Genomic DNA, 18,137 nt, shown 5'->3' with positions numbered 1-18,137 from the left:
TCGTCGGACGAAACCTGGGTGTTTCAATGCGACTGAGCTCTTCTGTGTCGACTACCCATCCAGATATTTTCTTGGTCTGTGTCTCGGTATTTCTTGTTGACGGATGCTTGAATTTCGACCTACTTTGACGAGCAATGAATGGAACTTCGTCGATGAATACTAGTTTTCGTTGACAAACTTACTGAACTTCCATTTTTACCATTTTTTATTTATTTTCCTTATTTACGAGTTTGAGGTCTACACGGGATGATGAAATTTCTTTGGTTAAATCGTTTTTGAAGAGCGAAGTTGGGAGCATAAATGATGTTCGTTCTCAATTTGATGGAGAAATGCAAAGAAGAAAAATTAAGAGAGAGACGAGAGACGGAGAGAGTTGAGAGGGGTGATGAGAGAGAGAGATGGAAGAGGGGCGTGGGGAAGAACGAGATCGAGTGAGAGAAGAGAGCGATGGGTAGGAGGAGAGAGCGAGAGAGAGAGAGGGGGGGGGCTGTGTGGAGGATGAGAGAAGAAACGGAGAGAGGTGGGAACCATGAAGAGGGGGAAAGAAAGGAGGCTTCAAAATGTCTCTTGACTGGTCTTGATATGATTATATATATATAATATATAGTATATATATATAAAAATTTTATAATAATCATTATAATTAATTCTTATTTTTTAAACATTTTCAACATATTAATTTTTGGGCGGTTACATCGGTAGAGAAGTGATCAATAAAGAACACATCTTAAACATATGGTAGGTCATATATATAGTGCAAGTATGTTATACTCTACACTATTTAATTTATCTCTAATGAATAAAATTTTAGTTGGTTCTTATAACACGTTATTTAACTTCTATTCACAATTCTTGAAATATTACGACCATGGAGAGATTTTGAGAGGTCAAACTTAAGGTTCTTTTGTTGATGTTTTCATAGTAATAAGAAGAACAACTAATTATAAAGTGAACAAGTCAGGCCAAAGAAATTAAGTTATTCCTTAGGAATTTGCTTAGTTCTCTATTTGGAACTCCCTTGTAAGAACATATTTGGAAAGCGACATTAAAAATAATGCGAAATACACATCAGTTTATATTTGGTATCGGAGGAGACAATAAGGAAAGAAAATGAACAAGTATACCAAAATTCTAAATAAAAATTGGAGTGGTACACAAAGTATTTCATTTTTTAGATCTATAAAGTCAAACGTTTCAGGGATAATAGAATTATAATAAGTAGAAGGAAAATATAACAGAATAATGGGTTTTTGCGGTGTAATGTTTCTTTCCTCCCCCCCCCCAGGTGAAAAACCTTAATCAAATTGATCTTAAAAAACAAAAAGGATGCTATTCCCTCTCTATTTCAAAGAGATTTAGACAAAAAAGGAGGACAAATATTCTCATGAGATTTCGGTTAGATTTACCATACTTCTTGACATGTTTTAATTTCTTGGAATGATTATACTCGTAATTGACTGATTGTGCATGCTTATTTGTCAAACAATGATTGCGTCGTTTTGCCGCATCAAGGTGCATGAGATTTTTAAAATCTCAATAAAGAGGTACATGTGTTTTTTTATCAAACCTAAATAAAACTTATAAAATTTTCAAAATCTTAGAAGATATTTTTATTTTATTTTTATCAAATCTTAGGAAAAAGTTTAGTGCGATGTCGCCTATTATTCATGATTGCAAAGATGCAACTAAAATTGAAAGTGGCAGTCGAGTAATGAAAATTGTGATATTGTGAATAAAAAGGTGTCATGAACAAACATGAATATTGTATCATATGACTATTGGAGATGCATATGAATCCTTTAACATCCTAACAATAAATGTTCAATTAAAATGTATGGTTGAATGTAACAAGGAATCGCTTTGTAGATGTAATTGTATTGTAAGAATTAGGGGTGAGGCAAGACGGTCGGTTCAGGTAAGAGTCTTCTGCTTTTTTTATTGTGGGGGTTGTGTCGGGTGTGGTTGGGGTGTGTGTTGAGGGTGTGTGTGTGGGTGATCTCGCTTTTGGTTTGCTTGGTTGGGTGAATTGTGTTTTCCCTTTTTGTTGCCTTTTCTTCTTTTTTCTACTTTGGGGCGGGTAGTTTGTGTGTCATAGGGGGGGTGTGTGTTGTGAGGTGGTGTGTTGGTTGTTTTGTTGTTTTTTTTTGTTTTCGTTGTTTTTTTTTCGGGTTGGTAGTGTGTTTTTTTTTGGTTTTGTTTTTTTTTTTTGTTTTTTTTTTTTTTTTTTTTATTGTTTTTTTTTTTGGTTTATTTTAAAAATACAAGCCACTTTTTTTGTTTTTTGGTCTTAGCATTCCTCCATATATTGTGGTTTTCTTTTTTGATTTGTTTTTTTTTTTTTTTTTTTTTTTTTTTTTTTCTTTTTTTTTTTTTTTTAGGTTAATTAATCGAAATTTTCGGTTAATGAGAACCGTTAACCGAACTGACCGAACCAAATCGAACCCGACCGCGGCATTAACCGAATTACCTTTTGAGGTAATTTGATTTTATTAACGAATATTAATGAGAATTTAATTGAATTAATTAATAAAAATAGAATTATATTGTAGATTTTGATACAAATAACAATTAAACATGTTATTAACAAATTAACAAAAACTAATGAACATATTAAAAATTAGCATATACTAATAACATATTGCAAATTAAATATCAGAATTTGTATTTAAATTATTATTAATATTAACCGGTTATTTCTTGTGGTAAAACCGAAATTGACATCCTGGACTTAACCAAACGATTAACCAAATTCGTGAAAACCATAACTGAAAGTCGATACTAAAAACCGATTAGTGTCTTACCGAACCGAATGACCAATTTTGGTCGGTTAATTTGGGTTTCCCGAATTATGCTCAACCCTAGAATAATTATAAAATATCATTTTAGTATTGAATTCGTGAAGAGTAAAGACCGCTAGAACTAGAGGTTGCACGGTGATTCCCTTAATTGCCTCGTGATTAGTGCACAAAAATCTTATGTGACGATCCATCCCTTCTAATATTTATTAGATTATTATTTGTAAAAAAAATTACGTATTTTGTTTTTTCACTAGATCTCTGATTTGAATTTTTTTTTTACAATACTTAAAAAATATGAGTTAAGAATTACAATATTTCACATTTATTTCATTCAAAAAATCCTATGTCGTAAATATTGAATCATAAAGATTCATCACACCACACAAAAAATTCCATTCATTTCTATTGATAGTATGAATTTTTTCAAATAAACACAAAAAAAATCCTATTTCAGAAATAAAAAATTTCAAATCATCATAACATTCAATTTTTTCCGCCGTTTTGTTGTCATCACATTATTTAGGACAAAAGATCACACACAATCTTCAGGATTTGATTTAAAAGAATGAACTTTTTTAGAAACTATATCTTTTTCCTCAATTCAATATCACCTTTAGAAAAAAATTGGATATAAGTCTAAAATCAAACATCGACACTTGCGGAAGAAATATTGTTTAAAAAAATTGAATAAAGTGTCTGCATCTAAAGAAGAGATATACAATTTTTTTTTCTTCCACAAACTAAAAAAAAAAACAGCAAGAAAAAGAAAAAACAAAAAATTAGTATGAATCACAAAAAAAAACAAGACCACGAAGAAAAACAAAAAAATTATATGATCACGAAATAAATCATAGAAAGATCGTATTGTCTTTTTGTTTTCGAACCTCTAACAGCGGATTATGCTTTTTGCAATATTATATTAGCAACATGTCACTTGTCACCCTTTGTCTCTCTCACACAAATGTGATGGCAGCTGCAGCACAACCCCTCCACCTGCGATGTCCGAGTGCATATATATATAGTATATAATACCACCTAAGTCGAACTGGGATTCCCTCATCTCCTTCGTCCACATTAATTAATATTAATAATTAACAATAATTAATTATGATTAAAATCATCATTAAGTGTTTTTGGGATGCCAATCTTTCATCTCAAGACACAAGCCACTCGCAAATCTGAGCTGCCTCTCATTTCTTTATTTTTAAGTTTTAGAACTTGAGTAACCACTTCCCGAGGCAAGTCGGTTGCTTATCAGAATCGGCCCCGGCCCTCCCACAAACTGCGGGGCCCAAACTTCTGGGCCACGTTGCTGAACTGAGAAAACCCTTTCTGCGCCGAAGTTTCTAAGCACGTGAGGGCCTGCGTCCGCCCACTGGGCAACCCGCGGAGAGGCTCCGCTTCGTGGGTGCCGGATGGGCCAACTCGTTTTGGGGCGCTCGGTTAATGGGCCCCCCACTTCTGTGAACGTGGTCATTTTCGAGGAACCCACGGATTATTTAAAAAAAAAAAAGGGCAAAAAACTATTTAAAAAAAAAAAACACGTGAAAAATACAGTAAAAGGGGGTAAAAAAAGTCATGGGCGGGTCTTATTATTACAGCGGAGGTGGCTGATTGTTAGGGATACACGGAATGACACAAAAATGGGCTGTCGGTCCAATTAATTTTAGATTAAGTTATATTAATCCCACTAAGATTTGGTATAATTATGCTCATACTTTCTCTTATTTTTTAAAAATTAGGCCAGCAAACTATTCTAAGTCAAAAGAAGATGCACTAGTTCATTGGATATTTGGATGTCCACCGACTCCATATAGATTAAAAAAGTTTAGAAGGGAAATAATCATGTTGAAAATAATTATTCAAATCATATTAACAATTTTTGATAGTCCTATGTTTGAGGAGCAGCTCCTCCAGTTATATGCAATAATGTCATATGCATTTATTAAAATATTTATCAAAATGTTGTACTTTTATATTTTGTATAAGAAATTAGAAATTTGAACTAGATTACTAAATGGGTATATGATTTAATTTCATCTATGAGAAAGAGAGAGAGAAGAGAGAGAGGTAGGATTATGTACCTATCATTTGTAATTTACTGATCAAATACTTAATAAATTAGTACATATTCTTTAATTTAAATAGATCCATATATAAAATTAATTGCTCAAAATTATAATTGCTCAAATATTTTATCTTATTGATATTAATATAATATTAATTATTCATACGCATGCAATATTTGCATGCTTCGTGACTCTCAAATTCTTTATAATTAAATGTATAAATATAATTATTGTTGTTGTTATATACTTTTATTGAGTGAAGAAACATACAAAATTTTAAAGATTATAAATTTTAAAAATGAAATCAAAAGTAATAAATCAAGCAACGTCCTTCATAACAACATTGAAGAACACACAATGTGAGTGCTTATGATTTGATTCGGTCAAAAGCACTATGCCTATATGAGCAATTTATCAGCTTCATTTTATGTCCAAAGTATAAATAAATAAATAAATAAATAAAAATAAATAAATTGAGCAATAGTTTATTCTTTTACCATAAAAATTTAAGCTAAGTAAATGTTTCAATTTAAAAAAACTTTAATATTATTTATATCACTACATCAATTTGGATATAACCTTGATGGTCAACAACACCTTCCTGCCCTTTAAATCCAAATTATGGCTGCATGCAAGATTAGAAGAGACTTTGGCCATGCCGTGACACCTTGTTTAATGCCATAGCAATAAAATAAGGGCTAAATAATTTTTCTTATTTATCTTGAATAATTTATATGTTTTGTTTGTTATTTATAACTTTATTAAAAAAAAATTATACATTTTATATTCGGTTCGAAGAATGAAATATGTCGAGATAGGCTTAGAATAGAAATTATATTACTATATGGTTTACAGAAATTTTATTCATACAAAAATTTATATTATCGCATGTAGCATGAAATATGATTAAAATTAAAATTTTACAAAAAATATTTTAAAATAGTTATATTATGGATTAAAAAATTCGTTTGTATGATCATTTGTTTATAACAACATACGTTTTTTTTTTTAATAGTATTCCTATATTTTGCCAATTCGACAAATGAAATATAACCTTGGATTAAAATTTTGTTTTATTTGATATATTAATATTACCAATAAAATTAATTAAAAATAAATGCTAGTGTCGTTTTGAAAGTTTTAATATAATTATGCTAAATCTTGAATGTCACGACCTGCTCATTTTTCACATTTTTTTATTTTTTATTTTATTTTATTAATAAAAATCAACATCACACATTTCATATTCCAACTTAGCAAGTCACAATCCACTCGGACCCGTGGATACTAGGGATACATCAGAACATATAGCAGAAGCCTACGCAGCAAAAAGTATAAAATCATATGCATCTCATCATAATGTGCATAACACATATCAGAGTACTACAAACACTATCTCTCAGTGTATACGTTTTAAAAATGAAATCTATGAACAATTCTCACAAAACCTCACTGTCCCTACAAAAAACTTACTCTTAGAAAAGGGCAGCTAACATCACTATATCAGCAGGGCTTTTCCCACTCTCCTATCTGGGGCTCCTGAAAAGTTAATGAAATTTAGGGGTGAGACACCTCTCGGTAAGGGAAATAAACTAATACTGGTGTGTGACAACATGAGTATTCAGTGTTTTACATATACCATACATAACATATTCAATACTGTTTATCAAATCTGGGAAAACATAAGTACATCAGAACATGACAGAACATACTGCATTTCATAAACATATCTTATCTCATATCATAATAATAACATAAAACAACCCTGATAGGTTAGCTGGTTGTTGTCAAGTATTACCCCCACATGACTGGATTGTGTGGCCCGAAGGTGGGACCTGACAATGGTTGGCCAACCACTGCCAAGTCAATAGTCTAGTCTGTAGGTCCGATAGGTCTACCCATATTGGTCCGTACATCAGGGGCGATAACAACATACTTCTTGAAAATAACCACATCGACCATCCAATCTCACACCACTCTATACAGCGGCGTTAACACAAATATCATAATCACGAAGACCATGGACACATAGTAACGGTACCGTGCAAGTGCTAGCCTAGACCAAACCAACCAGATTTTGATATCATATACATATACTGAAACCGTGATACATAAATATCTCATATCATTTATTTTCACATCAATCATATCATTTCACATATATACGTGTATTATGAAAATCATCGGCTTGTACGCCAGTATTACACATTTTATCATAGCTCGGCCCGTACGCCGGCTACACATAGCACAACCCGTACGCTGGTAAATCGTAATCACATAGCACGGCCCGTACGCCGGCAAATCACATCTCATAGCATGACCCGTACGCCGACAAATCACATCACATAGCACGGCCCGTACACCGGCAAATCACATAAAAATCTCGGCTTGTACGCCGGTTTTCCATCATAAAAATCCATATCATCCATATTCTCAGAAAACAGTATATCACAACATTTTAACTCATGCCACACAACAGATTTTTCACATATTCAACATACGATCATTTTCACAGTATTTTGCAAATATAAAACATATACATTTTCCATAAATCAAATGATAAGTATATATATAAGCATTTTCTCAAAAACAGAAACTAGCTTAATTTATCCCCTTACTTGATTCCTGGAAAGCCCCTAATAAAACTGCCCCGCACCCGTAGGGTTCCTAACTCAACACCCTGAAAATGAAAAATCTCAGAATTAAAGTTCAGTATTTCGAAGCATACAATATTTTCCTCAACTGCCAAAAACCCAAATATTGAGTAGAAAGTTTTTTACCCAAAAGAATTCAAGTTTAACACCTGAGGGGTTCCCTAACCAATACCCTGAAATTGAAAACCCCCAGTATTAAATTTCAGTATTTTCATGCGCACAACATTTCTTATAACTAGCGCAAGACCAAATATGGCTTAAAAAGCCTTACCTCAACTTTGGGATGATTTCCAACTAGCTTTCTCCCACGATCCGCTCCAGCAGATTTGGAGAGAACTCTGCCAGGAGCGTCGTGGTGACTTCGGATTGTCGATCCGGCGTAAAAATAGCCCAAAAAAGAAGAGAGAGAGAGAGTGAGCCGAAGGGGAGAGAGAGTGTGTGTTAGCTTCTTAAAGAAGTTTTAAAATTCGGATTTTCATATATATAAAACAGCGGATTTTGTCGATGAACCCGACCTTCGTCGACGAGTCCTTCACAAATTTCGTCAATGAGACCTTGTATTCGTCGACGAAATTCAGGCTGCCTCAGAACCCCTCTCAGTATTTTCTCGTCGACGAGCCCCTGTGTTCGTCGACGAAGTCGACGACCTCCTTCTGTTTCCAATTTCCGTATCCCTTTTCTTATTATTTAAATTTCATTTTAAATTCAGGTCGTTACATAGAATGTAGTTGGAGATCCGAAGAGTCCCACATCATAAAAAAATATCCAAATGTTTTGTTTTGTTTTGAAATTTATGGTAAACAAAACTTTTATAAGATGATTCACATAAAAGTTTGGCTACTAAAGTAACTTCTTTTCGTAAGTTGTATTATATGTAATTAACATGATGTTTTGTTTGTAAAATGGAATGGGATAGAAATATAATAAAATGAAATTTAAGTAAAAAAAAATATAAAAAAATAAATAATAAATTTGATTTCATCTCATTTAGTTTCATTCCATTTTTATGTACCAAATATATGCTAAGAGGATTTGGATCAATATTGAAATGTAAGCATGAAACACCTTTTTAGGAAAGAAAATCAATATTGAAAGTATATATATATATGCTTTGGTAGCATTTAGAATGATTATTTTTAAGGTCTATTGAGTGATCTATTAGGCACAAGTTGGTCAATGAAAAATTTTGTCGAGTACAAGTTCATGCTTTGATTATTGAATTGTCACTGCATCAGTAGATAATTTATTTTGTATTTCTTATCTTAAAACTAGAAAATAACATAGAATACAATTGACAAGTATGTTGAAAATAGTATTAATATCATGCGTGATGGGAAGGAGGTTTTTTCATTCAATACTTGCGATGCACAGCAAGAACAAAGTTATTACTACTTTAACCATCATGTGAAAAAAAACTTTCAATTATTTCATGTTCTCTTATTTTTAGCAAGAGTGCCGCAACGTTGTCAGCAAAAGTTTTTAAAGTAGACTAGATAGTGAATTTGTCAACCGCATTACGAAAATAGGTCAGCTAGCTCATCCAATCCAACAAAACTAGTGCCAATAACATTATTTGATTTTATTGTCACTTTTTTTTAAATCAAATCCAATTTTGACGTTTAATTAGATCAAAACACGGTTCTATTTTTGGTTTAACCATCTTAAAAATAGTAAAAATTATTATATATTGTAATATTGAATCTTAAAGTTTAAATTAATATAATCACAAAATTTAAAGACTCATTGAAGCTTTGTGGAGGAATAAGATGGAAGGGGGTTCCTTAAACTCAGTAGGGGCACCCAAACCCAATCATCATCATCTACAAAATTAAAAAAGAAGTGGGGTGAAAGTGAAGTAAAGTAAATTTAGGTGGAGTGCAAAAGAAGGAATATTTTGGGTGACTTTTAAAATAATAAACAATAATAGTACCAATTGTAAAACAAAATTTAGTCATAAGCTCCATTTTGGAATGCCAAGCAAAGCACACCAGCACCATATATGGTAAAGAATTAGAGATAAGTTTGTTCAACAATTCTTTTCTATTTATATATTTTTATATTTTTCGTTTTATTAAAAAGAAAAAGAGAAAGGTGAGGGGTTGACGTGGCCGTAAGAGCCGAGGCGCTTCCACGTGGCAGTTATCCTTTCAGTGTCTGAGGTGGTGAGCGAGGGGAGGGGTTAAGAAGTGGTCTAACGAGAGCGGAGAGGTTTATGCTTGCCTCGTCCGGTTTTGTGGTCAGCAATATAAGTTGCGGGGGGTTTAAGCACAGTTCGGGTGGTTTTTTGGTGGGGGTTTTGTCCACATCCCAGAAAGAGAGAGAGGTTCCGTTAGCGTTCGAAAAAATTTTGTGGGAGAGAAAATGAGAGAAAATTCTAATTGTTTTTCTGGGAATTGAGTTATAATTCTCTGCCGATTGGATCTTTCCTGGACTTGGGTTGATTTCTCGGATCTTGCGATCATTGCATTCTCAGGAATTCTGCAGTTTCCTCTTGGAAAGTTTAATACGCTGACGGATATACGTAAAAATTCGATCAGGATCACTCGTCAGGAGGTGAGTCTGAAATTGTTCTATCTTAGAGGTGTTTCTTCGATCCGTGCGAGTTTAATTGATCATATTATGGCTGGATTTTCTTTTTCTTTTTCTTTTGCGAGTATTATCCGAATTTTACTTTGAATTTGGTTGAAACAAATTTTTGAATTTTTTAAATAAAAAGTTTAAGAAATTGAATTTCGAGGAATTGTTTTTCACCTGAAACGACAATTGGTGATTGAGATCTGACCGGGTGACGTGAAAGTGATCTGAATTGTTTGAATTCTCGTGATTTATCCTCCTTGGCTGGTTTTGTGATCTAAAACTTGATCGGAGTAAATTCTACAAAATTTCTTAGAGCACTGATGGCACACGGAAATAGTTTCTTCCTGCCAAGTTAGATTCTACTGCTGCGGCGATTTCTAGATTTTGATCCGTTTAATTACCGGGACGATCTTGCGTAAGAAAGAAATTGGAGTTTTGAATATGAGATATTCCAGAAATTGGGGGATTATGACACGAAAATCCTCCTATTTTATTTCCTGCTAGGCTATAGATGACGGAAGTTACTCATTTATCGGAAATCAGACACAGCGTAAATTTTATAGGATTCAAAATTGTTTGGAGCATACCAATTCTATGGAGAAGATTGAGAATATCATTTAGCGGTCTCTACTATAACTCTGGGATCTTCAGATTTTACTCTTAGATAGCATTGTCTTTGCTGGTTGAAAGAAGATGCATGTTCGTGAAAATCATTAGCCCAATAATTTGTTGCTACTGGCAGATCCTAATGTTTGTTACATATCATATTTTTGATAATTTAGGAAGATTAGTTTTTTGTTTATTTAGAATATGTAGTTTCAATGAGATATATCAAGCTAATATACTAAATTCAAATCATATTTTTCTTTTTCTTTTTTTGAAAATAATTTCAGCATTTTAGAGCTGAAAATTTTCTGATTTCTGAGTGGGCACCTATGAACGCAGACTACCATTCTTTGTTCTTTCTCCTTTCGATTTTTAGGGTTCCTACAAGGCTACAATGATTTACCACCCCAAAAGCTATCAATTCATATACATGTACATATCATGCGCCATTATACTACTCTGATTTACATGCCTAATTGTTGTCAAATGTGCTCTTGTAAGTTGCTAATTGTTTATTATTATTATTATTATTTTTTCTGGCAGAACTCTATATGCTCTTGTGACCTGCGATCTTAATTGATTGGCATATGTACATTGCATGGGTTATTTCTTACTGTATAGACAGTGAAGTAGATCTTTTGGTGCTGTTTAGTTGCGTTTGATGAGATTTTACTGGCACATATGCCTGAGATATGGGGTTGAAGAAGGCAATATATTATGGATTCAGTGGCTATAGAGCTCCAACTATACCTAGAGCACCCAGATCAATTCGAGTAAGTGTGAAGTATATGCTACAACAATTTAAAGGTTGCCTGTCATTATATTTTTTTTGTATGCTGAAAAATGTTTGAAACTAATTGATTTTTTGTTACTGAATGCAGAAGAGGGGTTCACAAAAGAAGATAGTTGAGAATACCAAAATCAGTGCATTTGAGCTATTGGCTACTGTAGCTGGGGAGTTGTTGCAGGGGAGTGAAAGTTCTTCTGCTTCCAGTAGTGCAGCTGCTGTAAATGATCAATTTGCCTTTGGTAGGAATGCTGTTAAACAGGAACAGGAAGTTGTAAATAAGCCTGTGAAAACAGAGAGTGTTGACGAGGAAAGCTTCAAAGAGAAAGCTTTTATGTATGGGATTGCCTCACAAGTGTGCAATCGTAGGTATACTTTGAAGGAATTCCCATATGGAAAAAGTGATGCTGTTATGGAGTGTATTTCTGTCATCACTAGCTCCCCTTGTCTAGAGAAAATTAGTGGTGATATGAAGTTGGAAAATGTCCAAGGCAGGAATGCATCAGGGACTGTTCCTAATAACATAGTCAGGGGCTCCCTTTGTCATGGGGAATCTCATGACAGCAACATAGAGTATGGAGTTGAAATACAAGTAGAGAGTGATGGTGAAGAGACTGGAGGTTTGACTGTGGCTAATGCATGCAGTTCACTTCCTACATTGGTCAATTCAGACAGTAATGTGGGGTTGGCCTTTAGCAAGCACCCCATTCCTAGTGCTTCTTTTTCTAGGCATAGGAATGATGTTAACCTAGGTAATAAGGATGATGATGAAAACTTTTCTCGTCGCCATCAGCTTGGCACCAAAATAAAGGCTTTTAAGCCACCACTATGCATTGGTGATCGAAGAATAAGGAAGTTGCTGAAATCCAAATACTGGAAGGTAGCTCCAAAGTTGAAGGATTGTGGAGCTTCAAATGGTGGTAAGCCTGCTGCTTTATTACTTGAGTACAGTATGCCTTATTTTGGCTAGTGTATTGATTGACCTTTCTTTATTCGTCCATGATTTTTGCATTTCAAGATGGGGGAATAAAGTCTGTTTACCGCAAGAGGAAAACCTGTTACACCCACAGAAAATCTCAGGTTGACGGTTATTTAAAGAGGAAGAAGTTGTCTGAACAAAGCTCAATACTGACATCAGATGGGGGATCCAGTGTTGAAAGCTTTGCTAATTCACCTGAGAAGGGCGTGAATGCAGACAATGGTGGCCCAACAGAAATAATTCGAGGAGGTATTTTTTTCATTTATTGTTGCCAATACCTTTTTTTTTTCCTAGTATGTTCAAGATCTATGTATATAGTGCCTTGTAGTTTTTTTGATCACGTCTAACTCTTCTATGCATCAGTTGGGGTATCATCTTCTGTTATGGGCCATCAAGCATCCTTTTGCTCTGGGGAATCGCACGGTACTAGCCTTCAGTGCATTGTTGTACATTTTTGTTTTTACATGATTTTGTTCTCAGATCAAAGAGGTTCTCATACAAATTGTATTTCCTTATTACAGTGAAGTTCAGCATTAAGTCCTTCATGGTACCTGAGCTTCTTATTGAGGTCCCAGAGACTGCTACAGTTGGTTTGCTGAAGGTATGCTGCCTTTTTCATGTTACTGATCAACCAAAAAATGTTGTCTATCTATTTTTTGTTGTGGTAAAGCCAGTCTACATTCTTCATCCTAAAGATTGCAGCAGAGGGGACCAAAAAGTCATTGCATTTTTCTGATTTAGGATTTTGTTTTTGCATATTAATTGAGTTGGATAGGGTTTCGTGATTGGTCTGGATTTTTTCCTTTTTAAGTATTGTTTTGTAATATTCATATCAGCCTTTTTGCTTTTTTTTTTTCCCATTTAATATGGAATGTTTACTGTGCAGGGATTATATTTGGATATGTTTTATTTTCCAAGAGTTGATGGTTACTGACTTTCTAATTGATAAGCTAGAGAACAACAAATATTTATATTTATGCATTACTATACTTTTTTCCTATAGACAACAGTTATGGAAGCAGTAACTGCTATGCTTGGAGGTGGGTTACGCGTAGGAGTACTTCGTAGAGGGAAAAAGATAAGAGATGACGACAGAACCCTACTGCAGACTGGCATTTCTCACAAGGACAATCTGGATGCTTTGGGTTTTGCATTGGAGCCCGGTCATGCCCTAGCTTCCCCGCTTTTATTGCCTGAAGAACCTCCCTTTTCTCCTTCTTGTCATGCACCTCAACTTTTAACCAGGTAATGTAGATGTAATATGTGGACTTGGAAGATGTTTAGCTTTATTGTTTTTGAGCATCAAAAGTCTCTTAAAGTTCTCATGATTAAAAAAAAATTAATTAATTAATTATTCGGTCCACTCAATGGTAAGGGTTTTGCATCGAAACTGAAGGTCAGAGGTTCAAATCACAATAACTGTCTCTCCCCATATGGAGGTAAGAGTTGCAAGACTGCATATGTGTTGCCCTTCTCAGACCTCTGATGGTGTGTACTAAGTATTACATTTCACATATTATTATTTTTTAACTTCTTCACAGTAAGCTTGATATGCTTTGTGTGTATAGACGTTGGGAAGTAAAATTACTTTTCTGTGGCTTAGAATCTACACAGCTTAGGTGTTTTGTCAGAAGGAAAGCCCAGAAATATTACGTAAATTTTATGTGAATCTAAGTGCTCTAGTATATAGTGTTGTCCATTGCTGCCACCTTAGCATTGATTTTACAATGAAAAAATATTGTCAAAGCTTTGTTTATATGGAGGAAGTGACTTTTTCACTTCGAAGTCAATTCAATCAAAGTAGAGTCACATGTATTTTACTTAGATACACAATTGTGTTGCCACTTTGACTAATTATTGAATTCCTTCATTTCCAGCTCCTCAGCCATTCCCATTTCAGATGCACGGCTCTCTGATGTCTCACCAGATCCTCCTTTAGCGAAAACTTTGGGCAACTATGTCGAAAGCAATCATGATTCTCTCCCCTCTCCTAGTAACCTTTTAACAGACAAAACAATGCCAGATTCCAGAGCCCTGGTTGCTGTTCTACCAGTGAATATGGATGCACTAGCTGTGGCTCCATTAAAGCAGAAAACCAGGCGATTGGAACTTTCACAGCGTCGAATAAGGAGACCTTTTTCCGTTCCAGAAGTGGAAGCTCTGGTTCAGGCAGTAGAGGAACTTGGAACTGGAAGGTGTGTATGATGATACTTGCCACTGATTCCACCTGTTCACCCCCCAGAGCTCTCATCCTCTCCCCTCAACAGAAAAGGGCTAATACTTGCTTTAGATTTGGTAAAAAGGAATTTTCATTTTGAGGGGATTTGGAGTTCTAATGATTCTCATTCTATAGGTGGCGAGATGTTAAACTGCGTGCCTTTGAGAATGCCAATCATCGAACTTATGTGGACTTAAAGGTAAGATACGTGTTCAGAACTCTGTGTATGAGCAAATGACCAATCATGTTGGCTTCCAATGCCAGTGGGAAAGCAGAGGAAATGTTTTGTTTCATTTGTTTTGTTTTCCCTTTTATTCAGTCATTCTTATTTTCAGCAAGGCGTATAAATATTTGATTCAACAAAGCTTATTGTAATTTTTTTTTGCATGCGCTGTCATTTTGCATGTGCAGGATAAATGGAAAACATTGGTTCACACAGCCAGAATCTCCCCTCAGCAGAGAAGGGGAGAGCCTGTTCCACAGCAGCTCCTGGACAGGGTATTGGGCGCTCATGCTTACTGGTCTCAACCTCAAGATAAGCAACCTGCGAAGCATCACAGCGGAACGCCAAAAATCACAGGGGCCCAAGCTGGAACAGCTGAGGCTTGAAAGAGGTATCTGCCCATCCTTATGGTGTAAAAAAAAAGTGACAGCAAAGAGAGAATATGTAAAGATGAATGTAATATTTTTACACTCACCGACCAATGATTCGTTGCTGGTTTTCCCGTTGGGAGAGCTCAGCGCTTGTAAATGATTTAACCGAATAAGGGGTATTTCTAACAGAATTCAGTAGGGCTCTTTGCAATTGATTCAATTCTTTTTTAAAGAAAAAAAAGTACACGTTCAAAGTTGAATGAATAGCAGAACAAGGAAATTGATGTAGTTCATTTTTTCAATATAAATAATCTCTGTACTTCTCATTAATCTCTGTACTTTTGGATTTTGCATTCATTCTTCTTCTCTTCTTCACTATTATTGTTGTTATTATTGACCATGAAAAGTGTCTTAATCTTAAATTTCATAAATATATGTGATTTTATGGTAAAATGGATGAAAAAATGCGTTCAAAATATCTAAATCTTGTTCTTCTTGACATGCCCATATGATCAGGTTTCGGGAGTGTTTTACCAAAATATTATTAAAAAAAATCAAAAAACACAAATATGAAGGAAATTTAGAAAATTTACACAAATATATCTAACTAACTTTTCAAAAGTCGGTTTGGGCATTAAAAAAAAAAGTCAGCCACAACTCTTAACTGTCAAAATAAAATAAAATAAAAATTGAGAATCAACTTTTTAAAAGTCGATTTGGGCTTTAAAAAAAAAAAAAAAAGTCAGCTGCAATTCTTGATTGTCAAAATAAAAAATAAAAAATAAAAATTGAGAACCGACTTTTTAAAAGTCACCCCCCCAAAAACCAAATCCCAACCCCCCACCCAAAATCAAATAATAAAATATATATTATTTTTAATTTAAATAATAATAAAATATATATTATTTTTAAAATTTTAAGATTTAAATAAAAAATTGTAAAAAAAAAAGATTTAGTGTCATTTTATATAAAAAATATTTTCTACTTTTTATTTATTTTTCATATGAATTAAAAAAAGAAAATTAATTTTTTAATTTCAAAATATTATATAAAAATGAATACAATAACAAAAAAATTGAAATAATTTACTTTTGAAAATAATAAGACAAAAAGGACATCTTACTTCCTAATTACATAAAAAAATTATTTTAATAAACTAACTTCCATTTTTTTCCCCAAAATAGAAAATTTGTCTCTAATTTTAATTAATTTTTACTTTCCTCGCTATTATACTTTTCTTTCGAACCAAATAGGACCAATGTACTATAATGAAATCTATCATCTCTTCTACCAATACAGCTCGAAGGGGGCTGTATGGGGCAACATCGTTTGAGCTCACTCCATTTCCAAGGACTTCATCAACTAGGTCGCCCACGAATTCCCACTTGGTGAATAGGAAGCAGAGTGGAATTCGTGGCCGTTGGCGTATGAGTTCTGCGTGGGAGGCGCGGAGGTGAGCTGGCATATCCATGTGGCTCCAAATAAATGAGTTTTTTACTTCAAATCCCCCCAATACTGCTCCTGCTTCCCCCCCTAAAAGTGGGAATTATAAATTTTTTTAAATTTAAATAATAATAAAATATATATTATTTTTCAAATTTTAATATTTAAATAAAAAGTTATAAATAAAAAATATATTTTTAAGTGTCATTTAATACAAAAATATTTTTTACATTTTATTTATTATTCAAATGAATTAAAAAAAAGTAAGTTAATTTTTTAATTTCAAAAAATTATATAAAAATGAATACAATAACAAAAAAATTTGAAATAATTTACTTTTGAGAATATTAAGACAAAAAATGACATTTTGTTCCTAATTACATAAAAAAATTATTTAATATATAATTAAGAATGGAAAAATTATTTAACATATTATTTGATGTATATTTTATATAGGCAAAATTTAAAAATGTTTCTTACCTAACCAACTTTTAAAAAGTCAATTTGGATTAAAAAAACAAAACAAAACAAAACAAAAAACTTGTACAAAAATTTAGGCATAAAAAACAATTAGAATGAAATAATGGAATAGAAGAAAAATTTAATGAAATAAAAAAATTATAATATATGTTTCACGTATTCTTTCATCACTGATGTGTCAACCTCGTGCCGCCCGCGCATCATAACTGGGTAAAAATTCATAAATTCTCATTTTTAATTTTCAGAGTATAGTGGAGTAGGTGTTATGCTTTTACCCAATTTATGAAAATTTTGCTTTAGTACAAGTTGGTCATTCTCTTTGCCCAAAGCCATGTGATTTTTTTTTGTTTTTTTAATAATATTTGGAATGGTCAAATGTAGGGGCTGTGGATTGGATTTCTCTATTACAGGAATTGGTAGGTAGGAATGGGCAGCCATCGTGGTTTGGTCTTTGAGGGGTTCAAAGCAGGGTTTACCAATAATTAGGCACGTCCCACCACTCTGACAGGACAGGCAGTCATATCCAATTTTGCCTGTCTGGTTTGAATTTTTTGTGTCGACTGTCAAAATGGTTCTGCCTAGCCGGGAAAGGAGAAACTCCGAAAATGCCTTTCTTTTAGGGGTCTAGGAGTAGGGACATACGTGTTCAAATTTTGAGGATAATTCTTTAATTCATATTTTTGTTTTTCTTTGGAATCACCCCCAAAATATTTATAAGAAATTATCCAACCTATCACTAGGTTTCAATTCTTCTGAAAAAGATTATTCACACTATATTTGAGAGCATGATGGAGTTTAAGTATGGTACTTTTAATTTTTGCATTACTCAAATCTAAAATTTAAGTTTCAAATTCAAAGTGTAGAGTTACATTTAGGAATATGAATTTATTGCATTTAAGAGTATGAATTGTAAGTCTTGAATTTTGAATGTA

The 18,137-nt window shown here is 33.4% G+C and overlaps 1 protein-coding gene across 2 annotated transcripts; it reads left to right on the top strand.

Annotated features, from left to right (window-relative positions):
• The first annotated feature begins 9,728 nt into the window (after positions 1-9,728).
• LOC131165309 (telomere repeat-binding protein 4-like) lies at positions 9,729-15,612 on the top strand. 2 transcript variants are annotated; one of them, XM_058122969.1, is made up of 10 exons: positions 9,729-10,074; positions 11,248-11,477; positions 11,586-12,411; positions 12,510-12,719; positions 12,834-12,893; positions 12,992-13,071; positions 13,474-13,715; positions 14,348-14,665; positions 14,824-14,887; positions 15,100-15,612. In XM_058122969.1, exons 2-10 carry the CDS (start codon positions 11,397-11,399, stop codon positions 15,295-15,297), a joined length of 2,079 nt encoding a protein of 692 aa, XP_057978952.1. In that variant the 5' UTR covers positions 9,729-10,074; positions 11,248-11,396; the 3' UTR covers positions 15,298-15,612. The 2 variants fall into 2 exon arrangements, with proteins under 2 accessions (XP_057978952.1, XP_057978953.1); XM_058122970.1 differs by having other exon boundaries at positions 9,734-10,074; positions 11,357-11,477.
• The last annotated feature ends 2,525 nt before the right edge of the window (positions 15,613-18,137 follow it).

Source organism: Malania oleifera, chromosome 10 (genome assembly GCF_029873635.1).
Source record: "Malania oleifera isolate guangnan ecotype guangnan chromosome 10, ASM2987363v1, whole genome shotgun sequence".
Lineage (NCBI taxonomy): Eukaryota > Viridiplantae > Streptophyta > Magnoliopsida > Santalales > Ximeniaceae > Malania > Malania oleifera.
Note: the sequence above shows the minus strand (reverse complement) of the source record. Positions and strands in the feature narration are given on the sequence as shown.